The sequence below is a fragment of the Artibeus jamaicensis genome, unplaced genomic scaffold (assembly GCF_021234435.1).
Source record: "Artibeus jamaicensis isolate MK-2021 breed Jamaican fruit bat unplaced genomic scaffold, CSHL_Jam_final contig_548, whole genome shotgun sequence".
NCBI lineage: Eukaryota > Metazoa > Chordata > Mammalia > Chiroptera > Phyllostomidae > Artibeus > Artibeus jamaicensis.
Window position 1 is genome coordinate 10116615 of NW_026521883.1, and position 22220 is coordinate 10138834.

General features: G+C 39.7%; 1 protein-coding gene across 2 annotated transcripts in view; it reads right to left on the reverse strand.

Moving 5' to 3' along the window:
- Positions 1-22220, reverse strand: part of USP3 (ubiquitin specific peptidase 3) — a 93454-nt gene that overhangs the window by 23357 nt on the left and 47877 nt on the right. The window contains exons 4-10 of one of the 2 annotated variants that reach the window (XM_053669999.1): positions 18591-18674; positions 15183-15264; positions 13660-13742; positions 12214-12327; positions 9544-9657; positions 4113-4259; positions 158-264 (exon numbers count right to left, since the gene is read on the reverse strand). In XM_053669999.1, the coding sequence (XP_053525974.1) occupies positions 158-264; positions 4113-4259; positions 9544-9657; positions 12214-12327; positions 13660-13742; positions 15183-15264; positions 18591-18674 (731 nt within the window). The remainder of the gene's footprint in view (positions 1-157; positions 265-4112; positions 4260-9543; positions 9658-12213; positions 12328-13659; positions 13743-15182; positions 15265-18590; positions 18675-22220) is intronic. The other variant, XM_053670000.1, reaches the window with a different exon arrangement.

Sequence of the window (22220 nt, forward strand, 5' to 3'; positions counted from 1 at the left end):
AAAAGAAATAGGAAAACAGTTGTTAAACTCATATAGCCACATTCAAAAAGTAATTTCAAAAACATATTTTTAATGATTACCATGTCTTAATTTTAAAAGGAAACATTAAAATTATTGTAATACAATATCATATCGCCACATACCAAATATATCTTACCTAGGAATGGGTCAAACTTTCTAGATTCTGTCCCACATATGAGGCAGTTAACCTCGTTTTGGAGAATACCCCCGAATATAGCTGTGACAACCGTAGATGCTCCATTTCTAAAGAAAACCACACAGAAAAACACATCAGTAAAAAACTAAGGTAAATGTGTAAATGCTCCTGTAGGTGACTCCCTTTGGGGGAATGTATGTCATTTATATTTATTTAAATTACAAAAGGGTGCAAAAACTTCAGAACTATATAGATGTATACTAAATAAAAGGTTTAAGCCATTGGCTGGACTCCCCCCAGGCCTCTCCCACTCCCGAAGTAGCCCACACTGAACGTTGACCCTGCCAACAATCGGATCTCGTGAACACCCACACTCAGGGCAGGAGGGCCCTTTCCCCACAAATGCGTCCCCAAGAAAAGATGGAACTAACTGTCTTAGAGTGGAAGCTCTGCAAGGCCTCTCATCTTACACAGGGCTCTCAATTACTTTACTTTGAACAACCACCTCAATCAGAGATAGGTTTCCACTTTTCAGGTGGTTGTCTGTCAAGCTTGGGAGAAAAAAAGTAAGAAATTTAATACTTATTTAGTAATTTCTGGTGGAGGTATGACTTGAAGTGCTGAGTATTGCTGTCAATGAGCCTTTTAAAAAGCTAACTTAAAAGGATATTATGAACAATTGCTTTGTGGAGATCAAGGACACACCACTTCAATGAAAAAACTAACTGTCCTGCCCTGGCTGGTATAGCTCAGTGGATTGAGCACGGGCCTGTGAACCAAAGGCTCGCGGATCAACTCCCACTCAGGGCACATGCCTGGGTTGCAGGCCAGTTCCCAGAAGGGGATGCATGAGAGGTAACCATACATGGATGTTTCTCTCCCTCTCTCCTTCCCTTCCCCTCTAAAAATAAATAAATAAAATCTTTAAAAAAAGACCTAACTGTCCTAATGTCAGTGAACCTCTCGGTGCCCCAGCTTCATCAAATGTAGGTCAGGAGTAACGCTGACCTATCTCAGAGGCCTGGTGTGAAGGTGAAATGAGTGATGTAAACATGTACAGTGCTTTCAGAAGAGTGCTTACCAATAAGCAAGCCCTTAGAGTGTGTTAAGGGCTTTTTATTACCATGATAATTAGGATGACAGCTGGCCTTTTGCTTTCCTTAAGTACCGATTTCAAACATGTACCTCACTCTTCTCAACAGCTGCCTGGCATATCACAGAAGGGACACCGAGCAGACCCAAGAACAACCGAGAAAGTGCACCAGCGAGAGCGTGACTGGCACAGCACACGCCCAGTGCCGTGCTAAGCACTCCCGTTCATTACCTCAGTTAACCCACACAGCAGCTCTGAGGTGGATGTGAGCCTCCCCATTTCACAGACCGGAAGGCTGGGGTCCAAAGGGTCAAGTGTCGGCCCAAGGTCTTAGGTGTTGGTCTGGCCTAAGCAGCTGTTCCTATCACTACGCTCGTGCTCTTAATCTAACCAATATCACGCATACTGAGTCTGTTTCAATATTTTGCTATCATCAGTAGCACTACAACAAACACATACATCACTCTTGGTGCACTTGCACGGTTAACTTGAGCCAGTAAATGCTTCTAAGCTAACAGGGATCAGAGGCGCTTTGACACTGGTGACCAACGGCACTTCCAATACACTGGGCCGCACTTTCTGAATGGCTCCAAATCAACTACAGTGATCACACAGACAAAACCTACCTGAGCAACTCTATAATTTTAAAAGTTTGCTTCCTTTGGCTACATTCCTTTACTGGCAAAAGAAATATACTAGTTTACTTTTTTAAAAAAAGTTGTTCATAAGGCATATAGCTCTCGTTTAGGAATTAAACAAAAGCCGTATACGGGAAGAACTGTAGAACACAATGGGCATCGCTGGTTTTAGGCTTCCTATCTGTGTCCTAAACAAAGGCCATACCGGAATAACAACTACTGAAAATAAAGGGACTATGGCTGACCCTTTCATACTGATGTTTACGTATAATGCTGCCTTTAAAAAAGTTTACTGATGTGAGAGAGAAACAACGACTGGGTGGCCTCCCACACATGCCCCGACGGGACGGAATCCACAGCCTGGGCGTGTGCCCTGACAGGGACCCAAACCTGCAACCTTTTGCTGTACAGGCCGATGCTCCAACTTAGCCACTGGCCAGGGCCAATGCTGCCTCTAATTTAAGTAGAAACTAGTACTTTGTTATAAAGCAGAACATTTAAACTCAATGTAGTCCTTCCTTTCTAATCTCTGCCTCTGAGAAAAGAATACTAATCAAGTCAAAATGCAGAACAGAATTTCTCATTTAATACTATTTTTAATTTGGTGCTAGCAGGAAGAACAATTCTACCAAAGATCCTTCCCTTTCTGTATGGGGTTCTAAATGGAGTTACAGCTACAAGGACCTGGAAGGCCAAACCTTTTGAGAAGAATGGCAATTCATACTGCTTACCCTTCTCTGATACAGCCAGATTTGCTATGAGACTGTTTAGTCATTAAAAAGACCTCCCACTAGTCAAGTTTATGGACTGCCAGGCGATACTACAGCAACCTCTATGTGTTACCTACTCTTTGTTCCTTTGGGGAGTTTGTCTTAGAAATCCCTTTCCTGCATAGGTCAGCACAAAACTTTTTAAAAACATGAGCCAAAGGAGACTACAACTAACCAATACCTGGCTGAAGTATTGTAAAGCATCTATGCCTCAAGCAAAATAAACATTCTAATCTCAATGTATATTTTGGAGTATCAGTACTTGGAAAAGCAATCCAAAAGGTTTGTTTTGTTCCTATCAAGAGGGAAGAAAAAATTCTAAGAACTTACAAATTCCTCAATTTCAATAAAGAACAGATATACTAGGTCTATCCAGAATGTATCCGGCCATGTAATATGACGAATAGAGACATTTATTGAAGATACAAGATCAAAGATACATTGTACATAGGACAATGACACCTCAGTCCCCTTCAAGGTAGGCACCTTGGGACCTCACACAGTTCTCCCAATCACCATGAGCTGCCCCACTGTATTTTCCTGAATCTCACTGACAGTTGGAAATCTCTTCCCTTTCAGAGGTGATTTTAGTTTGGGGAAAAGTCAGAAATCATGGGGTGCCAAATCTGGGCTCTATGGGGGCTGAGTCACATGGGCGATTTGATGTTTTGCCAAAAAACTCTGCGTAAGACACGATGCATGAGGGGGTGCATTGTCCTAATGAAACTGCCAATCACCAGTTGCCCACAGGTGTGTAGTTCTGAATCACTGGAATAGTTTCCATGGAAGAATGTTCAAGCTTAATGCAACACTGGCTGCAGATCTGTTGCTCTCCTCACTCAGTCATTTTCAATGTGCCAGGCACACAGTACACATGCTCGCTCAGTGATGTCTACCACCCCCACTGACCAGTACAGTGAAGTCGTCATTGTTCACATATGCACAGTCCAGTCCACTCTCCTTGGCTGCCAGACTACATCAATGTTATGCAAATTATTATATTAGCAATGGCTGGACTTCTTCCAGACAGAACTTGTACTTTAGGAAAATTCAAGTCCAAAATATTATAATTCACATTCAAAAGTATTTTAAGCCTTTGTTTTTAGTGAACAAATATAATTATTGTAGTATATGAAAAAAAGTTCAATCCATTACTCAATGCATTAGGAGGAAAACTTTTAAGTGCTAAATTGTACAAATATTTGCTATTGTTTTCCAAGTTTTAAAATGAGCTATACCAAATAACAATCAGAACTACGCCAAGGTACAAATATAAGATGCCTCTGGTCTGAAAGTGTGAAACATGGGCCAGCCCACGTGGTCACAAAGGTCAAATGCACAAAATTTTCAGCAAAAGTTAAGGAAAACTCTCCACCTTCCATTATAAATCTAAAAATAATACCAACAGAAGTGTCTTAGGCTCTTCTAAAACACCAAAGGAAACTCAATCTTACATGCAGCATTTGTTACTTGCAGACAGAGTAGAATTCTCCTGAAGAATTGCCGAGCGGGAAACGCCATTGAAACCGCCCTGGAGTTCCAAGTGCAGGTGGTCCAAAAGGTAGCGCATGAATTCGTGGGCATCCTGCTGCTGATAGCCCCTGAAACGATCAGAAACAGCCTGTCACTGGGGAGGCTCCGCCTGTAGAGCCGAACAGGCAGAAAGGAAAAGCACCGGGCGGGGCTGCTGCCCTGCGCTCAGAGCACAGCGAGGCTCCTGGACTTTTTATCCCACTCCCTCCGTGTTTTACACATAAAATTTCTCAACAAGAGAAAAACTCTACTACTTAAAAACAAGTTGGAAAACATGAAATAGTAGAGCTAATTGGACTTGTCATTATCTCAACTGATCCCACTTTAGAGATGAGGAACACTAAGAGGCAAAAAAAAGGGGGGGGGGTCAGGGGTGTGATGTGCCCAAGGCCGACAGAGATGGGACTATAACCCACGCTTCTCTCCTGGATGGACTCTGCACCTCCCTACTATCCCACTGCCCCCTCTAGAAGGCACACAGAATGTCTGCCCCCTCTAGAATGTTGAAATTTCGTATCTTAACTACACCATAAAACTAGGTCTAAACCACCATTATATGAAACTAGATTTAAACCTAACTTTTTTAGATTAAAAATACTAATTTTAAAACTGAAAGGAGAAAAAAAATATCTAAAAAGTTAAAGATATCTAGCATTGTACACTTGCATCCTAATCTCGGTTCAAAAGACATTTTAAAAAGATACTTTAAAAATGCATTGACTCATACATAATTATTCTCTATACAAAAACTTGTGTATCAACATATTTTTAAGGTACCTCTTACACTATATTCAGATAGGAAAGTGTACGGAGTTCTTATCCAAATCAATGAGAAGCAAGCAAGAAGGCTGACAGAAGATAAAGCGGGTGCGGTTGGAACACCACAGAGGTCTGTGTGTATCAAATAAGTCAAGCAATGAAATATAAGGTGGTCTCATACAGCTGCAGACAGAAAGGCCTTCTGCCTACATTTTGCCAGCATGGAAGGTTCTTTATCCTCAAAAATCTCAAGTTTTTCTGGCTCAGTCTTGAGTCAGAACTTCCACTGCTCTTCCAGGCAATGGTTCCACAAGCAAATTTCTTTCAACTAGAGGCTCCCCAAGTATATATTTCCCCCCTTTTCCTGGAATTTCTCCTGGAAATTATAAATCATGAAAACAATCTGCCTAATCAATGGAATGTAAACCAGAAGTCACTTTAGCATTGCACTGTAACTTTTCCTGAACTACTTAGCTACTACATACAATGTGTTCGAGTATTTCTTCTCAGAGTCATATGAATAAAAATGTTAACATTCACAGTCAAAAGTATTCAAAGTTGGTAGTTCCTTTACATATCTGAGAAGGTGATTTAAACTTTTTTAAAAAGATTTTATTTATTTATTTTTAGAGAGGGGGAAGGGAGGGAGAAAGAGAGAGAGAAACATCAATGTGTGGTTACCTCTCACATGCCCCCCTACTGGGGACCTGGCCTGAAACCCAGGCACATGCCCTGACTGGGAATTGAACTGGCGACCCTTTGGTTCGCGGCCGCGCTCAATCCACTGAACTACACCAGCTAGGGCTGATTTAAACTTTTTCAACACAACATCCTTTTTTTTTCATGACTCAAAGGTAATATTACTATTTTAGGTCATCTTTGAAATTCTATCACATATTTAATTCACCAAAATAATCTGATACCAAATCGTGTTTCTAAAATGGATCATAAAAAAACAGTCAGTACCCTATATTTATGCTGATTTGCATTTTCCTCAAATACATATCCATCCCTTTTTTAAAAATAATCTTCCTAATGAATGTTCCAACCATACCATGATTCTTTCTTATATCAAGACACATTATTCTGTAATGTTTCTTTTACCATTAGAAGCACATTTTTGACCTATACAAGTCACAGAACACTCAGCTGTTTTCTAAGAGTAAGTTATAGGTTTCTGCTTTAATCTGTGATCTTTACCAGAAAACGGTCTCTCCAAAGTATATGGAAATTTTCTGGTTCTGACTAATGATACATTTACAATTCTATTTTTAAACATTTAAATAGACCTTTCATTGACTTATCTGAAAGTCTTAATAAATGTTATTTAGTATGTTCAATTCAACAGACTTCAGTTATCTTTTTAATTACTTGCCAATTATATTGCACAATCTGGGCTTCAGAGTTTGCTCTGCAGTCAGCTTGGGTTTCTCTTGTTTGATAATCATGTTAAAGGAAACGCACCTCACATTTGGGCGCAGTATTTATGTTCTGTGTACAGACTGAGTTAGTGAGGAAATGATTTATGAAGAACCCCCAGCATCTCTGTGACTGAGCACAACTGCGGGAAAAGACCGGGAATAACAGTGGCTCCAATTTTAGCATTTCCTCATCTTCACCTGTGGGCCGCCTTACAGATTGCCTCCTCCAGGAAATCCGTGTCATAAAGAGGCTGTGAGAAATAACTGTTGGAGAGCACAGTGCAAATATTAAAAGCCTAAAAGGTTATGAATCATCCCTTCTGAATGAGGGGGCTGATAAAGAGGGGCACTGTTGAAGCACAGCATACAGAACATGGGGGCAACTGGCTCTTCACCACAATTTCTGGCACCATGAGGCCAGTCACATTCACCCGAATCCATAAAGAATGAAATGCGCCCATAAAGAATGATCAGAGAAAATGGCAGCCGGCTTGAGTGTGAACAGAACACAGACACACAAAGGGACTTGCTTAGTGTCACCCGCCTGTACACTGCTGACTCCGCTCTGCATCTGGGCGGTGCCAGCGCACAGTGTGTAAAATGGCACGGACCACAGGAGTAAGACACGCCTCTGTAGCAGCAGTTTTCAACCCTTCCCATCTCAGGCACACACAAACTAATTACTAAAATTCCGCAACACACCAAACAATGTACCTTTTGCCAATAGTCAGGTATGACTACCTGACTACATAGTCAGGTATTACATGTTTTAAAAATTCTGACAGCACACTGGTTGAAAATCACTTCTGTACGGGATCAAATTTTTATCATTCTAGAACAAACTTTTTTCTTAAATACCTAGGACACTGTAAAATTTTAGGTTCTGTTCATATTTAAAGTATCCCTAACGTTCATAAAAGAATTCTAAATTATTTTGAATTCTAAATGATTTGTTCTGTACAAAGTATCTGCAAAACCAAAATCAGTTCAGGTTAGCTATTTCTCTCCAGCGTGTGGCACCAATCACCACTGGGCTTCTTTGAGACAAAAACACTTCTTCAAAAATGATTTTTTTTGTTTACAAACAAAGAAAAAACACAACAGTGAAATTCCTAGTTAGAAATAATACTGTTTAAATATAAAATATCCTTTGCAGTACTTGTTAAAGTTCTCTATATAACCCCATTAAGATTACTATTAAATTATAACAGGCAAAGACCTATTTATTGTGTACAAAGATCTTTTATATTTTCCACAAAACCAAGTAGAATAGTTAGCAAATATAAGAATAATGTTCCAGTAATTTATTCACTCATCACCTTTAAATACTAATTATAAGAACTAATTTTTTTAAAAACTAAAGAACACTCTGGGGAAGTCAAGGTGAATATTTCAATTGAGTTATATGTGAAGGTAGAAATAGCACCTAAGTGATATGAGAAGCAAGGAAATAAATGCCAGACCTAATCTGAATTACCAAGAGACTGTCCTGGAGAGTGTTAGCATTAAGCTGGACCCTAAAAAAGGAGATGGGACCACAAGGCAAATACCTTAGTCAGGAAGCACATGACAAAGATACAGAGGTGACAAGACAAATCATGTCAAAGAAAGCAAAGGGTAGCAGAAAAGACTATCAAAATGACAAAAGCCAGTATCTTTTGAATCAGCAATTCCTCTTTTAGGTACTTGCCTATGTATGTATGAGACTATCCACTGCAGCACAGTTTGGAACAACAAAAGATTAAAAACAAAAGTCCCCTTTCTTAGGGGACTCTTAAATAGATTATGATATAACCATAAAGTAGAAAATTATGCAGTTCTAAAATGGACTGAAAAAGCTATTTATATACTAATATGATCACCTCAAAGTAGGAAAAAAGATATGTTATCATTTATGTTAAAAATTATGTTAAAAGCTATTACTATTTATGTTACTACTGATGTTACAAACACACACACTTATACATGCACACAGAGAATATCGCTGAAAGGACACACAATAATCTGGTAACTGTGGTTACTTCCAGAAAGCAAAATGAATGGCTGGGGAATAGAGTAAAACACAAAGATTAAGTCCCTATCAAGAGTCTGACTAGGAAACAAAGTAAAAGTGAAAAAAAAGGGAGTCTGACTAGGTGATGAGGTTATTTTATATTAAATCCCAACCTAATTAGTGGTAACTTAACAGCCATTTCCACCTTTCCAACTAAGAGTCAAGAAATACTAAAATCCTTACAAAGTTAGTTTCTCCTGGGAGGAGATTTAAATGGCATGGTATATTTAAAAGACGTTTCCTTCCAATCAAAGATCAGGGGTAACAACAGCCAATCACAAGGACTTAGGAGTTCTTTGAAGCTGTTACCTTTACAACATTTCTGTATATTAGCAACATATCTAAACCACTATTAGGCAATAATATGCTAACTTTTAGTAGAGCATGCTGGTTTTGTGTAAAAAAAAAAAAGGAAGAAAAGAGTGATGTATATAAGGTATAAAAATAACGATTAGCAAGAACCACAACTTGCCTCAAAGGGTAAAATCAACAGAAAGTGGGATGGCCGTTGTCAAAACCTGCAGTGGCCCAAATCTGCTACTGCCTGAAGCCCTACGGGGGGAGAAGAGGCAGGGCCCGGACAGCAGGGCTGTTTCTCTGCTCAGAGTGAGGCTGGAGAGCGAGCACAGAAGGCACAGCAACTCCGCAGCCACGTTCGGACGGGCCCGGCCACCCCCTGCACAGGGAATCCCAAAGCACTTCAGAGCCCAAAGCAGAGCAGTAACTGTAGTACCATGGATTTCTACCAATTACATTTGGACTGTTTTTAGTTGAAATAACATGACAGTGTATGGTAGTAATTATTTACAAGATTTTGAAAGAATAAAGGAAATTTGGTCCAGTATTTTTACTACAGTACACGAAGTTATTTATAAGGACTTTGTTTTTATAACAACAAAATAACCCTACCCTTTGTTAAAGACATTTCTAATATCTACCTATTACTTAGACATCTATCTAGTGAAATATACCCAACTTCTGTTTTTCTCCGTTAAACAAAATAAAAAGCAAAGCCAGTCTTTACTATTTTGAACACCACCACTTCACTGGAAATTGCCTAAGGAACAGTGTGAAGACTAATATTAATGTTTTAAGTATCTTTCATTAAATATTACTTACCTAAAATTCGGCATAATCTTCCAAACGACATAAAATAAGGACTCTGGGCTAAACGCAGTCTGGCTCCCTTGCCACAAAGCACAGAGTGTCTTTCTGAATTCTTCAACCAAAGACCTGGGAAAAAAGAAAGGATGATACTTTCAGCATTAATGAGAGGCTGCTATCTTAATGCATAATGTCCAGCTGTCTAAAATTCATAATATATAAAAATATGAAAACATAAAAAGGGGCTATTCTCTTCTGAGCTAAATCTGACAGTTAAGTAGGAGCATCTCAAAAACCCATGTATATAGTTAATTGCTGACAAAACCAGTTTTGGGACCATATGGTGAAGTTTGTGCCTAAGTACTGCCACACTTGCACAATAAAGCAATGGATAAGCTATAAACCAAAGTACTTAAGAATATACATTTTTAAACTTCAATACAATTAACAGACTCTTTCTCCATCCCCTGCATTTCCCCTCCCTAGGAGCACTTCCCACCCCTCAGAGCGTGACCTCCGTGCCTCAGAGGCTTCATCCGACCACACAGCTCCGGCACTCGGCTCCACACCAGGGACTCTCAGAAATCCAAATCTAAAAGCCACACACTTTCTTATGACTGCTTTTATTCAGGTTTCTCCAGCTTCCAACAGGGACTTCCCACTGGGTGTCCTCCTGTTACTTCAAACTCTGTGCACTGAACCCACTCTCTGTACTCTCCCTACTGTCCCCAAATATCCACTCTTCTCTCCTCCACAAGAATACAACTTCCATTTTTTTTTCTTGGCACATGAACTCCTAGAACAAACAACTCTGAATGTGTTCAACTTCTGAGAAATTTCCTTAAAGAGAAATAATAGTCCTTATTAACCTCTTCCTTCTTCCTTTCTGGCTGGAATGAGGATGAAATGGTAGCATTCCAGCAACCATCCTGGACTGTGTGGCTGAGAGCTCCAAACGAGGGCTGGTGAAACAAAGAGCTAGAGGGAGCCTGATGACCATATAAAACATGCCTAGACAGCTGTTTCACACAGCCCTCCAACTTCTGCATGGGAGTTTCAACCACTGTGAATTTTGGTTATCTGTGCATGTAGCTAAACTGATAACCTCCTTAACTTCAACGACTATATCTGTCAATACAACCACCATACCCATGGATACCTAATTCATAGGGAACCTCAGTATCTCTTTCTCAACAAGTATTATCCAGTAGATCCCTGGAATACAAAGCATTATTTTTTACTTTTAGTGCCTGAACTTAGGTTTGAGGAATTCTCCACTTTAAGAGTACTGGTGAGAGTCAGAGCCTGCCTCCCACTGTGGAAGCTGGAGGCCCCTCCCTCCACCCATCCCCCTGCAGCCAAGACTCAGGTACACAGCGTGGGTTTTGCTGCTTTGAAGCAGGTGTTTGTGATGCAAAGAAGCTGGGGCAGTGCCAAATCCTTTGTGGTGGCAAAAGGCATCATCTGGGGTGCAGGGCCAGCAGCAGCAGCGTCCACCCAGCACCGGCTCCAGCAGTGCTGGCAGTGAGAGCTCTGGTGCTGCACTGCGCAGCGGGAGCAGTGATGTCTTCATGCGAAAGGTCTGTGGGCTGGTTGTGGCTTTGGTTCTGGATGCCCAGACTTCAGACCTGATTTTCCACCCATCCAGTAATAGCAGGGGCCCCAATTAGACCTTCAGTAAGTTTCTGCCTAAGATGGCAAGAAGCAATTTCTATGGTTTGTCACTAAGCCCTAAATGACATTAATCACATCCCATTCTTCCCTTAAGTTTTGTGTACATGTATTTTTTCCTCTTCATTTCAGTACTACCCCCTCCTAACCAATTACTATAGAGTGTGAAACCTTGAATACAGGCATTTTCCAGTCCATCCTACACACTGTTGTCAAAACACCACTTCCAGTGATGTCATTCCATCCCTGCTCCAATCAATGCCTGACTTTAAAGTTCCCCTGTATTTTGGCTCCAGCCATACTGTGCATGGTCTAAGGCGTTCTGTCCCAGTCTCCCTCAACCACCTAGACAGAACAGCACCCGATTATAAGGTGGCTTCCTGTAACACGTCTGATGGGATGTGTGGGTGTGGGGATGGGCAGGCAGGGAAAACATTACATTAAAATGTGCACAGATCATTAATCACAGCCCTATTTCAGCAATGGTAAGTATGAAAAAACATGCCCCCGACAGTCACAGTAAGACAGATTTTCTAAACCCCAAATAGAGCATGTCTGCACTGAATACATATGGGTTCTCAGTAATCACTTGTTCATTTTTTCCCTCTTCACATCAATGAAAAATTGACTGTATTAATGATCACGAATTAACTTTATTATCCATGATGGGTTCACCCAACACTGTCAGACAAATCAATTCACAAAGATGAATGATATTCATGCTGGTCTACACCTAGAACTGTATTTCATATACAAATGTCAATTTTAGAATGTTCAAATTCACAAAGACTTAAATAAGGAGAATGCTAAATTTATGCTGCCTTTTAGATAAATACAAATACAAGAATTCCAATAATTATTAAGATTACCAGCTAGATACTTAAAACACAATTTCTAGAAGAGGAGTTTTTAAAAATGTATGTGCCCGTGAACTCAAAAAGGCAACGGGAATGACCAGTAAGAGGCATTTGTTCTGCAGCTCAGAGCCCGGAAGGACGCGCTCTTAGGACTCACACGTTGCTATCCCCCTGACTCCTGGTGTGGTACGTGCGCCTGCCTGCTGTCTTCCCGTTCCTCAGCTCCACGGCGGGCAGCTCTTTGAAATAACAGCAGAACTGTTCAATGTTACTATTTAAAAAGGAAGGGAAGAAAATTATTTTTAAAAAATATACTAGGATGGTAAAGAAAGTTCTATGAAACATACATATGGATTTTGAAAATGTGATCTTTCAATTTTTCCTTTACATTGTACTCAGTGTAGTCTCTTGCACTGAGTTTCTTCATTGTTCCACATTTATTCCAAGAAACAGTATAAATATTGTAGGTGACTTTGTAGAAAGTCATCTTAAAGCAGAACTTCTGTTCAGAAACCCCTGTATCTTCACTCTCCACCCCCACATCTGCAGAGTGTCACCCTTCTTTCTTCTCAGGGTGCTTGTGTCCAGCTTGTCAACAACTTCCTCAAATCCTCAAATAATAACAGACCATGCATTGTTCAGATACACAGAGTCACAAGGAGAATTCAGTCACGACTAAAACCTCTTCTTTGAGCAAACTGGATAAGCTAACAGGAGAGATCAAATACAGCTTCTGCTCCTTATTAGCAAGGTGGCCTTGGGGAGATAATTTATTCTGACCTTTGATGGCTCATTAAAATCTAAAAGTATACAACTTTCAAAATAATTTACTCAATACAACCCAGGTCAGCCTTCTTGGTCATTTTATATTTACTGCTTCTCTTACATTTTGAAGATCTTTTAAACATCCAGTCTTATGACCATACCTAAGACTCAACTAATGATTCAAATAACTTTTCTGATCAAGGTTCCCTGTAGTCTAGCAGTCTGCAAACTATAGCCCACACACCATACCTGGCCCTGGGGCAATGAGCTTTTACATTTTTAAACTGCTGTTTAAAATGGGTGGGTGGGTAGAGGGGAAAAGAATATATGAGCCTGTAGATAGCATGCAAAGATTAAAAATATCAAAGAACGTGTATAAAGGACCCAGGACAAAGCCAAAGGGGGGTAGGATTGAGGGTGGGAGGTGGGGGTGAGTGGGGCGGGGAAAGTGATGGTGGGAAAATGGAGACAGATGTATTTGAATATTAATTTTAAATGATAAAAATATTTAATCTGGCCTTTTACAGAAAAAGTTTGCTGGCCTCTGCTCTAGCCTATTCAAGAAGCAATAGGAAACAAATAACAGTGAGCAGCTACTTAACGCTAGGCACTTTTCTAATAAGCACTTTACACAAATTACACTATTTAATCATCCCAACATCACTGTGCAGTAAAACTATTATCCCCATTTCACTGATGAGAAAAACTAAGGAACTGAGGTGACCTGCCCCCGTGTTATGACGAGTCAATGGCAGAGAGGGTCTGAGCCCATGCCCCTGCTCTTAACCACCCCATCAGAACCCAGCATCAGACACTGAAGCTCTGTCTGTCACATTACCTGAGTGACTGAAGGATGGCATTCATGAAACACGTGTTCCCCAAATTCCGAAGGCCTGTGGCACAAATGGCCGCGGTGCTTCCCTATAAAATGGGATGAGAAGAGGCCATCAGTAGTGCCAAGAGAAGGCTGGCTGTTTCAAACATTGAAGCAAAGCAAAGGCCTACAGTACTTGAAACTCTAGAATCAAGCCAACTTGGAATTTGTCCTTTTCTGTCCAATCAATATTTCAAACTCTGTTTATATGCTCTGCATTAGTGTCTAGATATGTTTAGAAGGCTGTTTCTGATCCTGGGTCTGTTCTGAATGGCAGTATCTCAGAGAAGTTTATGAGGAAATCAGCATTTCTAAGTACCATGCAGTACACCATGCAAAACCCAAGAAGATCCTTAAAAGAAATAAAGAGTAATATGTAATGCCTTTGTAAGATTCTATTAAAACTACTACAAATTAAAAAACCATAAGTTTATGCACCCCTAGTATTTCTATTCCCAAACTTTTAACTCTAAGCCATGTGTAAATGACCAATATATGTTTTCATAGCAATGCAATACCAATCTCTAACTACTTGAACTTCCCTTAAACTGAAGCTTGGTTTTCTGATTAGCCCTACAAATACATTATGACATCTGAACGCTCCACTTGAACCCTGGAAGTGGATCTTCCAATCCAATTCAAAGCATCTCTGTCCATAATTCAGGTGGCTAGAGAGCACTGTAGCTCCTTCTTCCACAAAATCCTAACACTTTAATTAAGAGTGTGTCTCTATATAGCTAGCATGAAAGCCAGGAGCTAGGTATTATAGATGCAGGGCAAAATTATTCAAGTATTTCGTGATTTTTAAATTTTGCTAATCCAAACGCCATTAATGACTCATACATCTGGTAACAATGGATAGTTACCAGAATGAGAAAGCATATTCTTTTATGGTAGAGTTATATTCTAAACAGTCCTAGGAAATAAAATACTAGTACTTCAGACCCACAGATTTTGCACTAGGGCCCTTTAACAGAAAGCCAGGATCTTAGGGTCCTACAGAAATGTCACAGTAAGGTACACAAGTGGGCACTGAGGACAAACACGTGTTATGGCAGAAGAGCCCAGTGGTGACCCAGACAGAATAAAGGCACTGTCAGTTGGACTGTGACACGCAGCCGCACCGAGTCATTAGTGTGCCCTGGTCAGCTGGCATGGTTGGTTAGGGCGTCGTCCCATACACCAGAAGGTTGTGGGTTCGATCCCTGGTCAGGGCACGGGTAATGGGAGCAGGGGGGCGTAACCAATCAATGTTTCCCTCTCTCTTTTCTTTCCTTTCTCTCTAAAATCAATAAATATATATCCTCAGGTAAGGATTTAAAACAAAAGAATCACTAGTACAAGTGGCAAACATTTTATAAAAAGTTACAAATCCAAGGCATACATTTATAAAAGTTTTCAAGGGACAACACTAATTTTAAAGTTGTAATAAAGCAGTAACTAGATCTCAACCAACTCTTATATTTGAATAAACTTTAATTACTTACATTTACTTTTAACAACTTGCTGTTTAATGATGAGTTTTCCAAAAGTTTTCTTTTCCTATGCCTGTCAGCTGTGAAAGCTGAGCTATTAAAACACAAACAGAAAGACCGTCAAAAAGACAAGAATACATACGGACTACACAGCAGGTTTCAGAATAAACTTGGCTGCTCTAAGCGCCTAGGATATGGAGCCCTGCCTGGCTGCTTAGTCAGGCTAGGACATGGCCTCTAAGGACCAGGCTGGCCCACACGTGTAGAAGTAACTGAGGAGTTCCACTTCCCTTCAAAATCCCCCCTGCTCCTTCAGCAAGGTGCCACGGCAGGCTGCCACCACGGGAGGCTGCCACCACGGGAGGCTGCCACCACGGGAGGCTGCCACCACGGGCGCTTCCCAGAAAAGCTAGCCAAGCAGACAGGGCCTGTGCGATGATCCTGTGCACCACGGTCTGCCTCCTCCGTCACGGGGCTCCAAAAGTGAGAACAGCCACTCCTCCTAACTGAAGGGAGACTCTGGCCTGACGTGATTATTCTGAGACTTTTACTGTCTCAAATACTGTGCTACTTCTTAATTTTGATAAAGGTATTATGTTTTGTTCATTTGTTATAATAGGTTATGAATGATATAACCTGAGTTTGTGGAATGAGAAATTATAGGCATATGTAAATAAATTCAATTCAGCTATGCTACATATTCTAAAACAAATCGTAATTAGCACAGAAATTCTGAATTAGAATTATTTAAATTTTTCTTGATAAAAGAGATATTTTGCTTAAAGTATCAAGAACTAATTCCTATCTTCAAAGGGTCACTTTAAAATTATATATCAGGACAACCAAGCTAAAGGAGGTAAAATTACCATTAAACAACATAGACAAAATGTTAAGTTTGCTGATTCTTTCTCATCTTCTACAAGTACTAGGCTAATCCATGCCCTGGCCCATATGGCTCAGTTAGTTGGAGCACTGTCCTGGGAACCTAAAGATTATGAGTTCGATTCCCAGTCAGGGCGCATGACTGGGTTGTGGGTTTGGTCCCCTGTCAGAGCGTGTACAAGAGGCAACCAATCGATGTTTCTCTCTCACCTCTATGTTTCTCTCCCTTTCTCTTCCCCTCCCTTCCCTTCTCTTTGAAATCAATGAGCATGTCCTCAGGTGAAGATAAAAAACAATAATAATAAAAATAAGTAAATAAAGTGCTAAGCTAATCCAATATAAATACAGAATTATTTCTCCTTCCAGAATCTCCAGATGAACTATGCCTTTGGAGCATCAGATCTAGTAACCGTCAGTTGCTCCAAATCTAAAACTGCTCGCAGGAAATCCGTCTTCAGAACTGTGCTGGTGCCCCTCAGTGTAGGGTGGAGTGCGGGTAAGAAGATTACAGTGGTAGGTTGTCCCGCCACAAATTCCCTAAGTAAAGAAGTTGAAACACAAGCAGCGTATATACACTACCTAGTGACAGTGCCTAATGGTTAGCTTTTAGTTTTAACCTGCAACCTGCATAAAGCATTTAGCTTTCTAAAATCCAAGTTATTAAAATTTTACCATTGGTGAGCCTAGAAATGGGAGAATCCTCTAGACCCACACCATCTATTATGGCAGCCACTCACTACATGTTGCTCTGTATATATTACATAAATTAAAACTAAATAAAATTTAAATTCAGTCCTTGAGTCACACTGGGCACTTCTGAAGCGCCCCACAGCCATGTGTGGCTAGTGGCCGCCGTGTTGGACGGTGCGGATCCCAGGCCACCTCCTCTTCAGAAAGTCCTGCTGCACAGGGCTGCTCTAGAGAATATACAGAAAAGTCTAAAAGTTAAGTAAAACATAAATGTAATCACAGTTTTTAAACTGTGCCTTCCATTAGAAATTAAAGTCTTCTTGAAAAACATAAAAATGAACTTAGGTAATGTTTTTCAACATAGCAAAAGGATCGCAAGGTCGATTTTCAGTGGGGCCAAGGAGGGTAGGCCAGGCGGTTCTAACATCTTTTACCTGACAAAGTGGGTCAATGGAAATGAAAAATTTGATAACTATATATGTACGTGCAGGTTCTTGAATGTTGTCCTCTTTTCCCTTTGACTTGGTTTGATTAATTTATTTGGGATTAGATGGTAGTCTTTTCTTAAGAGAAAAAAATTCTCTGTACCCACCCACTTCTATAACCAAGGCCCAACACAGCAAGATCTTCCCAAGGCCACCACCACACCGAAGAGTGATGGCACGCACGTTCCTGCAGGCTCTCCTGCCTCCGGTTAATGGGCACAATTTCAGACAGAATTAGATCTTTTAGATCTGTGTGTGTAACCCTCGACGGGGCTCTGGCTGCTTTGTTCGGGGGGAACAAAATTAAAAGGGAGGAAATGCTTTGAAAAAGAAAAAAGCCAAAGAAAAAGATGACAAGCCCAAAAGTACTTAAACCCAAAGTGTTTTAATTTTTTAGATTTTAAAGAAATCAATTCTTCTTTCCTTTCAGCATTATAATCTATTTAGTCAAAGAGACATATATATGGATTTTGGTTAACCAAAGTTATGCAGTATTTCATCGGAAGAACCTAGGTTATTTCCTATCAACATATAATTAAAAATATTCTATCGGCTCTACATTTAAGTTTTCTTTTGGCATATGCTCGCAATACCTTTTATACACCAACTGTCAAAATAAATTAGGTGATGGGGGGTGATTTACACAAATTGCACTCCAGTCAGTCAGTCTAGGGCCATGCTTGCTATTTGTGTTTCTGTTTAACTGCTTGAATTTGGGGTCCAGTGAGTTTTATCTGAATGGCCTACTGGCTACAGCAAGAAAATTCTGTTCACACAAGTACTTTAATTTCTTTATGATGACAGAGCATCTCACGGGCTCTTGTAATTTCAAGGGGTACATACTGCCCCTAACAAAAAAGGGAAAGAAGAAAGTAGGACCCTGTGCTATCACGTAAATGCAAAGTGGACAACAATACAATTAAACCTAATTTCTCTTAAAAGGAATGCATAACTTTTAGTGCTTATAAGAAGACCTCATAATACATTTGATAAGGATTTGCTAATACCAAAGGTAATTTGCATAATAATTTCATATTGTATTCTGCCCTTTCCTTGCATCCCTCAAGTTCCTTTCCCTAAAAAAAAAAACAAAAAACTGTAGTTTATAGTTTGGTGGGTTATAACTAAAAAACAGGCCCTTAGATATGGTTTATGACAAATATTAAATAAAATAAATGCTGAGATATGACCATTAAGTAGGGGAATGGTTTCAGCCACCCAAGCCCGAAAGCTTATTTTACTAACGTTTCAATCACACTAAAAACATGATGAAGTTCTTGAACTCATAAACAAAAATCCCACTCAAAAATTCAGCTCTCAATCCCAACCCATCCTCTTTCTTCCCCCAAGGCCTGTTACTTACTTTTCCAAGTTCTGTAAGTGTTCTCTGACTTTCTGCACCAATCCCAGCTTGGTGTCATTAACCACAAAATCATCACAGCGATAACTGCAAGAAAAATATTCATCAATGTGTGTAAAGAGCTTGAGGAAACCACAGTAATGAAATCACTAAAAGGCCTGGCTGCTGCCAAGATGCACGCATGGCTCTGCAGGCGGTTACTGTTGGTGGTGAGTTGAAAGAGGACTTGGAATCCACAGTGGAATGTTTCTCATGAGCCTTTTGAAAAAAGCCACGTAGGCAATGAACACTAGCTGCTTTTCACATTTTTATTCAAAAGCTCAATTCTTCCTTCAAAAATGAAATAAGCTGCTACATGTATTACATTCATTTTAGAGGTGCATGATACATAAAAAGGAACTAAAAAGCACCAATTCTATTCATAAAGCTTTAAGGTGATACTTCCCAACTCAAATTAATGGGGGAATTTGGGGGAGGAGAGATTTAAATGAAAAGTAGGGAAAAGGAAACGAAACTGTAGAAATGATTGAATGTAAACACTAAAAATAAAGCTGTGCATTTAAAATATAATTTAATTAAAATAATTTGAATTCAGATGGTTGAGAAGAATAAATCTTTTCATGCTGAGGTGTCAGAAAACAAAAATATAAAAAGGCACCTACATCTTTTAGGAAACTGGTAACTGCTTTGAAGAAAGATGTTTAAGGTTTTCCTTAAAAATGACACGGTGTGCGCACGCACACACTTCAGCAAGTCAATGAGCCAATGACAAGGAATCACACAGAATAAGCTTTAACTTGGACATCAGCATTCTATTTTTTTTCCTGGGATAAGGCCAATTTTAGCAAAAACAACTTACAGGCTTTGGATAAAACCACTTATTAAAACTACTAAAGAATAATGACAATAACACTGCCATTCTGAGCAAACGAAACTCAATGCAGAGCAATAGCAAAAATTAGGTCATCTCTAGCAGAATCCAAAAACCATTTCTTACACATCTGAAACCAATCTCTTAAAAAATCAGAAGAGGAGAAAGTAACTTAAAAAAATTACACACAAAAGCACAGCTTGTGTCTTTTACCCTCAGGAGTCAAATTTTAAGTTAGTGCTTTTGGAAACTTTAAATTATATATATAATAAATTATACCCCCTCACCCCACTAATTAACTACCCATGCTGTCCATCAAGCATCTCTGATCTATTCTCCAAGTTCCCAGGAATAATCCCTAACATTTCTGCAAATAACAAAAGCCACCTTTTACATCCTAGACCTTTTCTATGATCAAATACCAGCAATGGCAGGAGAATAATTTTTATGTTTTATGACAAATACATAAAGAAATTAAACAAGTGAACAGTTTTACTTCTTTGCTTCCTCTGAGCATAAATGTCAGGAGGGTCAAGCCAACTCTGTCCAAATTTGGGCTTAACACATTTGGTTCCTCCATGAACCTTCCCTAAAGAAGGAAATTGCGTTGTTCCTCTAATTCCTCCTTACATTTTCTTTTTATGTTTGCATACATTTATGCATGGTATTTTGGATAAAACAATACTTTGTCCAAAACAAACTCAACTCCAAGTGCGAGTGTTCAACTGGGAAATAGAACCTAAGAGGAAATTTAGATCACCTTTTGTGTGTTCACAGGATGTCCCTGCCATCGAGTTGAAAGTGAACCCCTTAAGCTACACAAAAAGTGGTTCCTTTGTTTAAAGAAACAGTTTCAAATTAAGTTAAATCACGATTTTGTTCTTATTAAAGTAATTCTTTTTGGTGTGACATGGATTCAGCCTGGGATATAAAATTACTTTACATTTGTTAAAGTAACTATTTTCGTATATTGAAATACAGACTTAATTTTGCCCTTGTCTGTTCCAACTAATCTTGTTTAATTGGGTCTAGTTGTCTCATCTCTCTGAACTTTTATCATTAAAGTGAGTAAGTTGCTATGGACTCTAGAGCTGCGCTAATAATGGAACTGAGAAACTGAATTTTAATTTTTTTAAACATATTTTATTGATTATGCTATTAAAATTGTTCCACTTTCTTCATCCTATTTATTCCCCTCCATCCTGCACCGCCCCTCCCACCATCATTCCTCCCCCACTGCCACCCCCTTAGGTTCATGTCCATGGGTCATATGTATATGTTCTTTGTCTTCTATACGTCCCATACTATTCCTAACCTCTCCCTATTTTATATCTACCATTTATTCTTTTATTTCCTGTACCTTTTCCCCCATTCTCTTCTTCCCCTCCTCGCAGATAACCCTCCATGTGATCTCCATTTCTGTGCTTTTCTTCCTATTCTAGTTGTTTCCTTAGTTGTTGTTTTTTTAGGTTCCATTGTTGATAGTTGTGAATTTGTTATCATTTTAAATGTTCACATTTTTTATCTTCTTTTTCTTAGATAAATCCCTTTAACATTTCATATAATGATGGCTTGGTGATGATGAACTCCTTTAACTTGACCTTATCTGGGAAACACTGTAACTGCCCTTCCATTCTAAATGATAGCTCTGCTGGATAGAATAATCTTGAATGTAGGTCTTTGCTCTTACTTTGAATACTTGTTTCCAGCCCTTTCTTGCCTCCAAGGTTTCTTTTGAGAAAGCCTTATGGGAACTCCTTTGTAGGTAACTGTCTCCTTTTCTCTTGCTGCTTTTAAGATTCTCTCCTTATCTTTAATCTTGTAATTACGATGTACCTTGGTATGTGCTTCCCTGGGTCCAACTCTTTTGGGACTCTCTGAGCTTCCTGGACTTCTTGGAAGTCTTCCTTCACCAGCTTAGGGAAGTTCTCCTTTATTATTTTTTCAAGAGGTTTTCAATTTCTTGGTCTTCCTGTTCTGGAACTCCTATGATTCAGATGTTGGAATATTTAAAGTTGTTCCAGAGATTCCTAAACATCTCTTCATTTTTTTTTTAATTGTTTCTTCATTCTGTTCTAGTTGAATGTTTAGTTCTTCCTTGTGCTCCAAACTGTTGATTTAAGTCCCGGTTTCCTTCCCTTCACTATTGGTTCCCTGTACATTTGCCTTTATTTCACTTAAATAGCCCTCACTTTTTCCTATATTTTTCGATGATACTCAGCCATTTTTATAAGGATCCTGGTTACCAGTGTTTTGCACTCTGTATCTGATACATTGGCTATCTCTTTCCTTGCTTAGTTCTATTTTTAGAGCTTTGATCTGTTCTTCCATTTGGGTCATATTTTTTTGTCTTATGTGCCTGTTACATCTGAAGGGGTGGAGCCTTAAGGGCAGGGCAGGACAACCCACATCTCTGCATTATGGCACTCTATGTGAGGGAGGGGTCAGAAATAGAACAGTGCCACTTGATAAGCTTTCACCGTCTTTCAGTCACTTCCCTGCTACCCACAAACAAATTGGGTTCTTCTGGAGCTGATTCCCAGGGTTTGTGTACATTGTAGAACCTTGTGGGTCTCTCCAGCAAAATCACCTGTAAGGATGGGAATTTATCCCACCACTGCAACCCCACAGGTTTTTACAGCCAGAGGTTTTGAGGCTTTCTTTTCCCAGGCTAGAACCCTGGGTTGTGCAATCTGTCTCCCTCCCCAGTTGTTCCTCCTGGTTTATCCTCATGCAAATGTGGGACCACCTTGTCCTCCAGC